The sequence below is a fragment of the Hemiscyllium ocellatum genome, chromosome 3 (genome assembly GCF_020745735.1).
Source record: "Hemiscyllium ocellatum isolate sHemOce1 chromosome 3, sHemOce1.pat.X.cur, whole genome shotgun sequence".
Lineage (NCBI taxonomy): Eukaryota > Metazoa > Chordata > Chondrichthyes > Orectolobiformes > Hemiscylliidae > Hemiscyllium > Hemiscyllium ocellatum.
The window spans coordinates 3,598,158-3,610,532 of record NC_083403.1 but is presented as its reverse complement, the minus strand read 5'-3'; the positions used below and the strand labels follow the sequence as shown (position 1 = coordinate 3,610,532).

General features: G+C 51.4%; 1 protein-coding gene across 6 annotated transcripts in view; it reads left to right on the top strand.

The window, feature by feature from the left end:
• Positions 1-12,375, top strand: part of LOC132836138 (phosphofurin acidic cluster sorting protein 2-like) — a 481,204-nt gene that overhangs the window by 425,224 nt on the left and 43,605 nt on the right. For 4 of the 6 annotated variants that reach the window (XM_060855477.1, XM_060855469.1, XM_060855453.1 and 1 more), the window contains 4 exons: positions 54-192; positions 3,113-3,336; positions 4,808-4,921; positions 8,130-8,520. In XM_060855477.1, the coding sequence (XP_060711460.1) occupies positions 54-192; positions 3,113-3,336; positions 4,808-4,921; positions 8,130-8,245 (593 nt within the window). In that variant the 3' untranslated portion in view covers positions 8,246-8,520. Of the gene's footprint in view, positions 1-53; positions 193-3,112; positions 3,337-4,807; positions 4,922-8,129; positions 8,521-12,375 lie in introns of those variants that run through there. The other 2 variants (XR_009647339.1, XR_009647338.1) reach the window with 1 other exon arrangement.

The window sequence follows — 12,375 nt, the reverse complement described above, 5'->3', positions numbered from 1 at the left end:
TATAGAGTAAATGCAACTAGCTGATTAATGACCAACTGGCTTCTGTTTCATAGTGGACTCCGATGACGCCACTTTGTGTAATGTTGGGATCTTGTCTCCAACACCAACGTCCAGCACCACAGCATATACAAAGGACATCAACGCCACCCCACCACCTTCTCCTTCTGTCTCAGGAGTCCTTTCTGGAGCTTGGTAAGGTTTAAATTCATGGATGTTTCATCAATGTCGCAAATTTCCCAGTTTGATACTGACCCAATGTCTCATTTCTCAGACTGTGATGGCTAACTGAGTCAGGTTCACAGCTGTAATCACGTACATATATCAGACACATACTGATCTGGGAAGGGGGGTTTCAGTCAGGGAGGGGTGTTTCAGTCAGGGGGAGGGGAATTTCAGTCAGGGGGAGGGGAATTTCAGTCAGGGAGAGGGGGATTTCAGTCAGGGGGAGGGGAATTTCAGTCAGGGAGAGGGGGATTTCAGTCAGGGGGAGGGGAATTTCAGTCAGGGGGAGGGGATTTCAGTCAGGGAGAGGGGGATTTCAGTCAGGGGGAGGGGAATTTCAGTCAGGGGGAGGGGATTTCAGTCAGGGAGGGGGGATTTCACTCAGGGAGGGTGGATTTCAGTCGGGGAGAGGGGGATTTCAGTCAGGGAGAGGGGATTTCACTCAGGGGGAGGGGGATTTCAGTCAGGGAGGGGGGATTTCAGTCAGGGAGAGGGGATTTCAGTCAGGGAGAGGGGGGATTTCAGTCAGGGAGCGGGCATTTCACTCAGGGAGGGGGGATTTCAGTCAGGGAGAGGGGATTTCAGTCAGGGAGAGGGGATTTCAGTCAGGGAGCGGGGATTTCAGTCAGGGAGAGAAGGGATTTCAGTCAGGGAGGGGGGATTTCAGTCAGGGAGAGAAGGGATTTCAGTCAGGGAGGGGGGATTTCAGTCAGGGAGCGGGGATTTCAGTCAGGGAGCGGGGATTTCAGTCAGGGAGGGGGGATTTCAGTCAGGGAGAGGGGATTTCAGTCAGGGAGGGGGGATTTCAGTCAGGGAGGGGGTATTTCAGTCAGGGAGAGGGGATTTCAGTCAGGGAGCGGGGATTTCAGTCAGGGAGGGGGGATTTCAGTCAGGGAGAGGGGATTTCAGTCAGGGAGGGGGTATTTCAGTCAGGGAGAGAAGGGATTTCAGTCAGGGAGGGGGGATTTCAGTCAGGGAGAGGGGATTTCAGTCAGGGGAGGGGGGATTTCAGTCAGGGAGAGGGGATTTCAGTCAGGGAGCGGGGATTTCAGTCAGGGAGAGGGGATTTCAGTCAGGGAGGGGGGATTTCAGTCAGGGAGAGGGGATTTCAGTCAGGGGGAGGGGATTTCAGTCAGGGGAGGGGGGATTTCAGTCAGGGAGAGGGGATTTCAGTCAGGGAGAGGGGATTTCAGTCAAGGAGGGGGGATTTCAGTCTGGGAGAGGGGATTTCAGTCAGGGAGAGGGGATTTCAGTCAGGGAGAGGGGATTTCAGTCAAGGAGGGGGGATTTCAGTCTGGGAGAGGGGATTTCAGTCAGGGAGGGGGGATTTCAGTCAGGGAGAGGGGATTTCAGTCAGGGAGGGGGGATTTCAGTCAGGGAGAGGGGATTTCAGTCAGGGAGGGGGGATTTCAGTCAGGGAGGGGGGATTTCAGTCAGGGAGAGGGGATTTCAGTCAGGGAGGGGGGATTTCAGTCAGGGAGAGGGGATTTCAGTCAGGGAGGGGGGATTTCAGTCAAGGAGGGGGGATTTCAGTCTGGGAGAGGGGATTTCAGTCAGGGAGAGGGGATTTCAGTCAGGGAGGGGGGATTTCAGTCTGGGAGAGGGGATTTCAGTCAGGGAGGGGGGATTTCAGTCTGGGAGAGGGGATTTCAGTCAGGGAGAGGGGATTTCAGTCAGGGAGGGGGGATTTCAGTCAGGGAGAGGGGATTTCAGTCAGGGAGAGAAGGGATTTCAGTCAGGGAGAGGGGATTTCAGTCTGGGAGAGGGGATTTCAGTCAGGGAGGGGGGATTTCAGTCAGGGAGCGGGGATTTCAGTCAGGGAGAGGGGGGATTTCAGTCAGGGAGAGGGGATTTCAGTCAGGGAGGGGGGATTTCAGTCAGGGAGAGGGGATTTCAGTCAGGGAGCGGGGATTTCAGTCAGGGAGAGGGGATTTCAGTCAGGGAGGGGGGATTTCAGTCAGGGAGAGGGGATTTCAGTCAGGGAGGGGGGATTTCAGTCAGGGAGGGGGGATTTCAGTCAGGGAGAGGGGATTTCAGTCAGGGAGAGGGGATTTCAGTCAGGGAGCGGGGATTTCAGTCAGGGAGAGGGGATTTCAGTCTGGGAGAGGGGATTTCAGTCAGGGAGAGGGGATTTCAGTCAGGGAGCGGGGATTTCAGTCAGGGAGGGGGGATTTCAGTCAGGGAGAGGGGATTTCAGTCAGGGAGGGGGTATTTCAGTCAGGGAGGGGGGATTTCAGTCAGGGAGCGGGGATTTCAGTCAGGGAGAGGGGGGATTTCAGTCAGGGAGAGGGGATTTCAGTCAGGGAGGGGGGATTTCAGTCAGGGAGAGGGGATTTCAGTCAGGGAGGGGGGATTTCAGTCAGGGAGAGGGGATTTCAGTCAGGGAGCGGGGATTTCAGTCAGGGGAGAGAAGGGATTTCAGTCAGGGAGAGGGGATTTCAGTCAGGGAGAGGGGATTTCAGTCAGGGAGAGGGGATTTCAGTCAGGGGAGGGGGGATTTCAGTCAGGGAGAGGGGATTTCAGTCAGGGGAGGGGGGATTTCAGTCAGGGAGAGGGTATTTCAGTCAGGGGAGGGGGGATTTCAGTCAGGGAGGGGGGATTTCAGTCAGGGGAGGGGGGATTTCAGTCAGGGAGAGGGTATTTCAGTCAGGGAGAGAGAGGATTTCATTCAGGGAGAGAAGGGATTTCAGTCTGGGAGGGGGGATTTCAGTCTGGGAGAAAGGGAGCACTGCAGATGCTGGAGATCAGAGTCAAAAAGCACAGCCAGTCGGGCAGCATCTGAGGAGCAGGAGGTCACTTCACTGCTAACCTGAGCTGGGGCTGAGTGAAGTGTGAGTGTAAATCAGCACACTGCCTCTTACAGAATCTCTCTCTTTGGTTCCATTGCCAGCTCCCAAGGGAGTGGAGTTGAAGTGATGGGGCTGCAGGTTGATTACTGGACAACACAGCTGCCCGACAAGAAACGGGACGGTGAGAAACGGGACATTGGCAACAAGAACACCTTAAAGAGCAACTTCCGGTCCCTGCAAGTGACCCGCCTACCAAATGGTGGAGAGATGGTGCCACCAGCTACCATGCTGATGACGGTGGTAACCAAAGAAAAGAATAAGAAAGGTGAGAGCAGAGCAGGATGGATGGCAATCCAGTTTCAGTAGGGTGACTTGTTAGAGAGAGGGACAGAGACAGCATTGCATGAGGGGAGTTACGGAACACATTGGGACCACTGTCCGATATTGTCAAGTGGAAAATACTGAGCCTGTCAAGGTGATACAGCAGGACCTCATGTTGGTAGTTGGCATCCCTTCTGTTCCTAACTGGCCAGGTGAATTTGCCTAATCTCGGGGTAATAACTCCATCTGTATCCATCCCGGCCTTAACCACAGCATGCACCAGTCTGACAAGGTTCCAGTTCCTACAGCACACTCTCTAAATTAGGCTTTTTTCACCCACCAGACTCTGATTTGGTGCAGCATATCCAGGAAACTGAGGCTGTGCAGTAAACCCACACCCTACACTGGATTTACCCCCAAGTTCCACAGGGTCTGGCCCAGTGCCCATTCAGCACTTGCATCTCACCTCCTCCTTCCTACTCTGTTCCCTCCACAAGCAGGGAACTAACTGTCCTACCTGGTATGTTCAGCACTGACTTAGTGAGGAACAGTCTTCCCTTGGAATCAGGAACTTATGGGTTTAAGTCTCACATCAAGAATTTGGTTGGTGCTCCAGGAGAGAACCAACGTTCCAGGAGGGAATTCCAGATTTTAGGGCCCATGTTCCTCTCTAATGATAGAGTGATTGAAAGCAGTGATAGAGGGCAAAGACCAGAACTCTGTCTGGGCACTACCCAGGTTTGGAAACCCAGGATTAAACCTGCCTGCCTGGGTGTTCATCACAGTTTAAAGGGATCAGAACAAAAACTTTCCACAGCCCTGCCTTGGACTGCTCTGTGCCATCGATCTCTCTATGTCTGGCTATGGTGCTTGCTGTCTCAGGTCAGTGCGTGTGTGAGAGAGAGGTTCTCCTAGGGACCAGTATGTATGCGTTAATCAGTCTCACTGAAACCAGTTTGCAGCTGATTGCTGCTCCTGAGAACAAACTGGGAGGCGGGGGGGCACTGCTGCACCTCTCTACAGCAACAGTGACCATACTTTTCATGAACCTCTCTGGCAGGAAAACACTGTGGGACATGTTGACTGGTGAATATTATGACAACGTAGGTGTTTTTATTTCTTGATTAAAATTACAGTACAGTATGATTCCTTAAATATTTTGGTTTTTTTTTCCCTTCCGTAGGGTGGGAGGTCTAATAGATCAGACCTGCTTAGCTGCTTTTGCTAATTGCCATGATTGTAGGAGACATATGTCCAGTAAGACACTGACTTCTGTTAAACAGGCATGTTGTCCAAGCACTCCATCAGGAAATGATTCATTGCATGGGGAACGCCATGTCCATACCTGCATGTTACAAAACTCTCTGCTCTCACTCTCACCTGGACATATACACCTCACCAGGGCAGAGGGAGAGGGCTCTAACTGACGAGAATGCATGTGTGTGAGGGAATGTTGTTTTTCTGTCTCCTTCCAGTGATGTTTTTAAGTAAGAAACCGAGGGAGAAAGAGCTGGACTCAAAGAGCCAAGTTATAGAAGGAATCAGTAGATTAATCTGCACTGCCAAACATCAGCAGACCATGCTCAAAGGTAAGAGCCTAGTCATTAATATCAACTCGCTCCGCTCCAGTTAAATACAGTACAGTACATAGGACAGTCAGCACAATAAAACCAGCCTGGTTTAACCGGTATAACCTACCTCAGACACTGGATCCAGTGCTGGACACACTAACCCTGGACACGGTATCTAGTGCTGTACACACCCACTCTGGACACTGTATCCAATGCTGTACACACTCACCACAGTCACGGTATCCAGTGCTGGACACACCCACCACAGATACTGTATCCAGTGCTGGACACACCCTCCCTGGACACTGTATCCAGTGCTGGACACACCCTCCCTGGACACTGTCACCAGTGCTGGATACACCCACCCCGGGCACTGTATCCAGTGCTGTACACACCCACCCGGGACATTGTATCCAGTGCTGTATACACCCACCCTGGACACTGTATCCAGTGCTGTACACACACACCCCAGGCAATGTATCCAGTGCTGTACACACCCACCCCGGATACTGTATCCAGTGCTGTACACACCCACCCTGGACACTGTATCCAGTGCTGTATACACCCACCCCGGATACTGTATCCAGTGTTGTACACACTCACCCCAGGCAATGTATCCAGTGCTGTATACACCCACCCTGGACACTGTATCCAATGCTGTATACACCCACCCTGGACACTGTATCCAGTGGTGTACACACCCACCCCCGGATACTCTATCCAGTGTTGAACACACCCACCCCGGATATTGTATCCAGTGCTGTACACACCCACCCTGGACACTGTATCCAATGCTGTACACACCCACCCTGGACACTGTATCCAGTGCTGTACACACTCACCCCAGGTAATGTATCCAGTGCTGGGCACACCCACCCCGGATACTGTATCCAGTGCTGTACACACCCACTCTGGACACTGTATCCAATGCTGTATACACCCACCCTGGATACTGTATCCAGTGCTGTACACACTCACCCTAGGCAATGTATCCAGTGCTGTACACACCCCAGATACTGTATCCAGTGTTGTACACACTCACCCCAGGCAATGTATCCAGTGCTGCACACACCCACCCTGGACACTGTATCCAGTGTTGTACACACCCATCCCCGGATACTCTATCCAGTATTGTACAGACCCACCCCGGATATTGTATCCAGTGCTGTACACACCCACCCTGGACACTGTATTCAATGCTGTACACACCCACCCTAGGCACTGTATCCAGCACTGGGCACACCCACCATGGACACTGTATCCAGTGCTGTTCACATCCACCCCAGGGAATGTATCCAGTGCTGTACACACCCACCCTGGGCACTGTATCCAGTGTTGTACACACCCATTCTGGGCACGTATCCAGTGCTGGGCACACTCACCCTGGGCGCTGTACCCAGTGCTGTACACACCCACTCTGGGCACGCATCCAGTGCTGGGCACACCTGGGCACTGTATCCAGTGCTGTACACACCCACTCTGGGCCCGTATCCAGTGCTGGACACACCCACTCTGGGCACGTATCCAGTGCTGTACACACCCACTCTGGGCACTGTATCCAGTGCTGTACACACCCACTCTGGGCACGTATCCAGTGTTGTACACTCCCACCCCGGATACTGTATCCAGTGCTGGACACACCCACTCTGGGCACGTATCCAGTGCTGTACACACCCACTCTGGGCACTGTATCCAGTGCTGTACACACCCACTCTGGGCACTGTATCCAGTGCTGTACACACCCACTCTGGGCACGTATCCAGTGCTGTACACACCCACTCTGGGCACTGTATCCAGTGCTGTACACACCCACCCTGGGCACGTATCCAGTGCTGGACACACCCTCTCTGGGCACGTAACCAGTGCAGGACACACCCACTCTGGGCACTGTATCCGGTGCTGTACACACTCACCCTGGGCACTGTATCCAGTGCTGGACACACCCACTCTGGGCACGTATCCAGTGCTGGACAGACCCACCCCGGACAATGTGATCATCTGAAATAAATTGAGGGTGAATGTTTTGAAGAATGAACTTCCTTGGGCCAGCCTCATGGCTGCAGTGATGTTGATGGTGACAATCAGAAAAACAATTCACTGTGAATTGGGAGACTTTGGCTCCTTTTTGACCATTGGGACCGAGTAGTTCCTGGTCAATGGGTGCATCAGGGCCAAAGCTGCTGTATTTGGCCTACTGTGCTGAGGTCAGGAGCTGTGGCCTTCTCTCCCCAGCCCACAAACACAGATGGACCGAATGGCTTGGCTGTTACTGTGCTGTACTGTTGCTGCCATCTAGTGCTCAAGAGTGTGATAACGGAACCTACTTCACTTGAAGAGGAAACAGGGAGAGCTTCAGCCCATCAGGAGTTGTGAGAAATCCTTGCCAACAAGCTGTCAGGTCCACCATAACAGCTAGCAAGTATTGTCAGACTAATATATACTCAAACAGAAAACCTTCCATTGATCAAAGTCCTCAGGCAGCTTCTGATCCAGCTCCCAGCCACAATGGAGATAGCAGCAGCCAGTCCCCAGAGCTGAGGGCATGGGGAATAATGGTAATATAAAAGTATTTACTCAATCCGGTAGGCATCCTCGAGAGAAATCCTTACAAAACCATACAACCCGAAAGTAGAAGAGGGTTCACAATTCCTGACCCTGTGGGAACAGGTGTCCTGACCACAGGGAGTCTCCACCTTTCCATCATCCACCCCCTCCATGCTGCGACTCTCCGAGAACATAGAAAGGTACAGCACAGAACAGCCCCTTTGGCCCTCGATGTTGTGCCGAGATTTAATCCTAATGTAAAATATAGTAACTTATCCTACGCACCCCTCAACTCACTGCTAACCATGTGCCTGTCCAGCAGTTGCTTAAATGTCCCCTCAGAGTCATGTACGAATCCCCAGCTGCTGCAGGCTGCTGTGACATTGACCTGGTTACACCAAAAGGAAGCTCCATCACCACAACCTCTGTATGCCCATCAGTTCTTGCAACTAGCCCATCCCTTCCCCATCTCTTGTGCAGTCCTGTCCCTCCAGAGACTTGCCTGGTGCCCAGGGTTTAGCTAAGCTGCTGGATCTGGGCCTCAGTCTGGTTTTACTGAAAAATGCCTGAAGTTATTGGATGAGATGAAGGCCCCAATGGTGTTGATGGTGAGGGAAGGTGAGTGTGACAGAAGGGATGTTAGTCTCTCTCTCTCTGCATCATGTCATGTCGTGTCTTCCAGTCTCCATCGATGGAGTCGAGTGGAATGATGTCAAGTTCTTCCAGCTGGCAGCACAGTGGCCCACACACGTCAAGTACTTCCCTGTAGGAATATTCGGATATTCAAAAACTGTGTGATGGTTGGAATCAGACTCTGGCAAGTACTGCCTGACCTTTCCCTGTGGAATAACTGTGATTCTGGCTCACACCCAGGTGGGTTTCTGATTTAAAAGCCAGACAGAACAGTTGACATTTTTTTTTATTTAAGAGCCAAATGACTCAGTGTGGAACACAGACTGTGAGGAGCAGGGTCAGCGAATCCTCACAGATGCACTTTCCAGAACATTCTTGTCTACCTGAATTCGTAAATTTGAAGTAAAGAAAAAATAAAGGAAGAAAGGTCCCGGAGTAAAGCTCAGTGGAATCCTGTCAGACAATACTCTCATCAACTGGCTCAAACAATTCACCCTCCAGGCTCACACCATTTATATCTTGTGTTCAAACAAACATTTCTTCATATAGGTGAGATAAGGTGGATGGATGTGTGTGAGACTGACCCCAGTGAGAATGTGTGTGTGGGACTGTCCCCCCTAATGATAGTCAGTGTGTGTGTGTGGGACTGTCCCCCAGTGAGAGTCAGTGCGTGTGTGTGGGACTGTCCCCCAGTGAGAGTCAGTGTGTGTGTATGGGACTGTCCCCCAGTGAGAGTCAGTGTATGTGTGTGGGACTGTCCCCCCAGTGAGAGTCAGTGTGAACATAGAACATAGAAGGATACAGCGCAGTACAGGCCCTTCGGCCCTCGATGTTGCGCCAACCGAATCCTACCTAACCTATACTAGCCCAATAACTTCCAAATGCCTATCCAATGCCCGCTTAAATGAACATAAAGAAGGAGAGTTCACCACTGATACGGGCAGGGCATTCCATGAACTCACAACCCGCTGTGTGAAGAATCTACCCCTAACATCTGTCCTATACCTACCACCCCTTAATTTAAAGCTATGTCCCCTAGTAACACCTGACTCCATTAGCGGTAAAAGGTTCTTAGTATCTACCCTATCTAAACCCCTAATCATCTTATACACTTCTATCAGATCTCCCCTAAACCTTCTCTTCTCCAATGAGAACAACCCCAAGTGCCTCAGCCTTTCCTCATAAGATTTTCCTACCATTCCAGGCAACATCCTGGTAAACCTCCTCTGCACTCGTTCTAAAGCTTCCACATCCTTCCTATAGTATGGCGACCAAAACTGCACACAATACTCCAGATGAGGCTGCACCAGAGTCTTATACAACTGCAACATGACCTCAGGACTCCGGAACTCAATTCCTCTGCCAATAAAGCCCAGTACACCATATGCCTTCCTCACAGCACTATTTACCTGGGTGGCAACTTTCAGAGATCTGTGTACATGGACACCAAGATCCCTCTGCTCAGCCACACTACCAAGTAGCCTACCATTAGCCCAGTAATCCATCATCTTGTTATTCCTACCAAAGTGAACGACTTCGCACTTAGCTACATTGAATTCCATTTGCCACATTTCCGCCCAGCTCTGCAACTTATCTATATCCCGCTGTAACCTACCACTTCCTTCCTCACTATCCACAACTCCACCGACTTTTGTGTCATCCGCAAACTTGCTTACCCAGCTTTCAAGTCCTTCCTCTAGATCATTTATAAAGATAACAAAAAGCAATGGTCCCAAAACAGATCCTTGTGGTACACCGCTAGTAACTGCGCTCCAAGATGAACATAATCCATCAACTACTACCCTCTGTCTCCTTCCAGCCAGCCAATTCCTAATCCAAACCTCTAATGTATCCTCAATGCCATACCTCCGTAGTTTTAGCATTAGCCTACCATGGGGAACCTTATCGAACGCCTTACTAAAATCCATATACACAACATCTACTGCTTTACCCTCGTCCACTTCCTTAGTCACCTTCTCAAAGAACTCAATAAGGTTTGTGAGGCACGACCTGCCCTTCACAAAACCATGCTGGCTATCCCTGATCACGTTATTCCTACCCAGATGTTCATAAATCTTATCCCTTACCATTCTCTCTAAGACTTTGCCCACCACTGAAGTCAGACTCACTGGCCTATAGTTACTAGGGCTATCCCTACTCCCTTTCTTGAACAATGGGACCACATTCGCTATCCTCCAGTCCTCTGGTACTATTCCCGTTGACAATGACGACATAAAAATCCAGGCCAATGGCTCTGCTATCTCCTCCCTAGCTTCCCATAGGATCCTGGGGTAAATGCCATCAGGCCCAGGAGACTTATCTATATTCATCTTTTCCAATATTCCCAAAACCTCTTCCCTGCATATTTCCAGGGCATCCATTCTAATTATTTGTGATTCCATATTCACATCAGCAACAGTGTCCTGTTCCTGAGTGAATACTGATGAAAAGTACTGATTTAATGTCTCTCCAATCTCCTCCGCCTCCACACACAACTTCCCACTACTATCCTTGACTGGACCGATACCTACCCTAGTCATCCTTTTATTCTTGACATACCTATAGAAAGCCTTTGGGTTTTCCCTAATCCTACCAGCTAAAGACTTTTCATGTCCCCTTCTCGCTTCTCTTAGCTCCCTCTTTAGCTCCTTCCTGGCTACCTTATAACTCTCAATCGCCCCTACTGAACCTTCACGCCTCATCTTTACATATGCCGCCTTCTTCCCTTTCACAAGGGACTCCAATTCCTTACTAAACCACGGCTGCCTCACAAGGCCCTTTACACCATGCCTGACTGGTACATACCTATCGAGGACACGCAGTAGCTGCTCCTTGAACAATCCCCACATCTCATTAGTGTTCTTCTCTTGAAGCCTGTTTTCCCAATCCACACATCCTAAGTCATGCCTCACTGCATCATAATTTCCCTGCCCCCAGCTATAACTCTTGCCCTGCGGCGCACGATTATCCCTCTCCATCACTAAAGTAAAAGTCACCGAGTTGTGGTCACTGTCCCCGAAGTGCTCACCTACCTCCAAGTCTAACACCTGGCCTGGTTCATTACCTAGAACCAAATCCAATATAGCCTCCCCTCTTGTTGGCCTGTCGACATATTGTGTCAGGAAACCCTCCTGACACAATATGTGAATGTGGGGGGGACCCTGTACCCCAGTGAGAGTCAGTGTGTGTGTGTGTGGGACTGCCCCCCAGTGAGAGTCAGTGTATGTGTGTGGGACTGTCCCCTAGTGAGAGTCAGTGTGTGTGTGTGGGACTGTCCCCCAGTGAGAGTCAGTGTGTGTGTGTGTGTGTGTGTGTGTGTGTGACTGTCCCCCAGTGAGAGTCAGTGTGTGTGTGTGGGACTGTCCCCCAGTGAGAGTCAGTGTGTGTGTGTGACTGTCCCCCAGTGAGAGTCAGTGTGTGTGTGGGACTGTCCTCTAGTGAGAGTCAGTGTGTGTGTGGGACTGTCCCCCAGTGAGAGTCAGTGTGTGTGTGTGGGACTGTCCCCCCCAGTGAGAGTCTGTGTGTGTGTGTGGGACTGTCTCCCCAGTGAGAGTCAGTGTGTGTGTGTGGGACTGTCCCCCCCCCCAGTGAGAGTCAGTGTATGTGTGTGGGACTGTCCCCCCAGTGAGAGTCAGTGTGTGTGTGTGTGGGACTGTCCCCCCAGTGAGAGTCAGTGTGTGTGTGTGGGACTGTCCCCCAGTGAGAGTCAGTGTGTTTGTGTGTGTGTGTGTGAGACTGTCCCCCAGTGAGAGTCAGTGTGTGTGTGTGGGACTGTCCCCCAGTGAGAGTCAGTGTGTGTGTGTGGGACTGTCCCCCCAGTGAGAGTCAGTGTGTGTGTGTGGTACTGTCCACCTCAGTGAGAGTCAGTGTGTGTGTGTGGGACTGTCCCCCCAGTGAGAGTCTGTGTGTGTGTGTGTGTGTGTGTGTGACTGTCCCCCCAGTGAGAGTCAGTGTGTGTGTGTGGGACTGTCCCCCCAGTGAGAGTCAATGTGTGTGTGGGACTGTCCCCCAGTGAGAGTCAGTATGTGTGTGTGGGACTGTCCCTCAGTGAGAGTCAGTGTGTGTGTGTGGGACTGTCCCCCAGTGAGTGTCAGTGTGTGTGTGTGGGACTGTCCCCCCAGTGAGAGTCTGTGTGTGTGTGTGTGTGTGTGACTGTCCCCCAGTGAGAGTCAGTGTGTGTGTGTGGGACTGTCCCCCCAGTGAGAGTCAATGTGTGTGTGGGACTGTACCCCAGTGAGAGTCAGTATGTGTGTGTGGGACTGTCCCCCCAGTGAGAGTCAGTGTGTGTGTGGGAC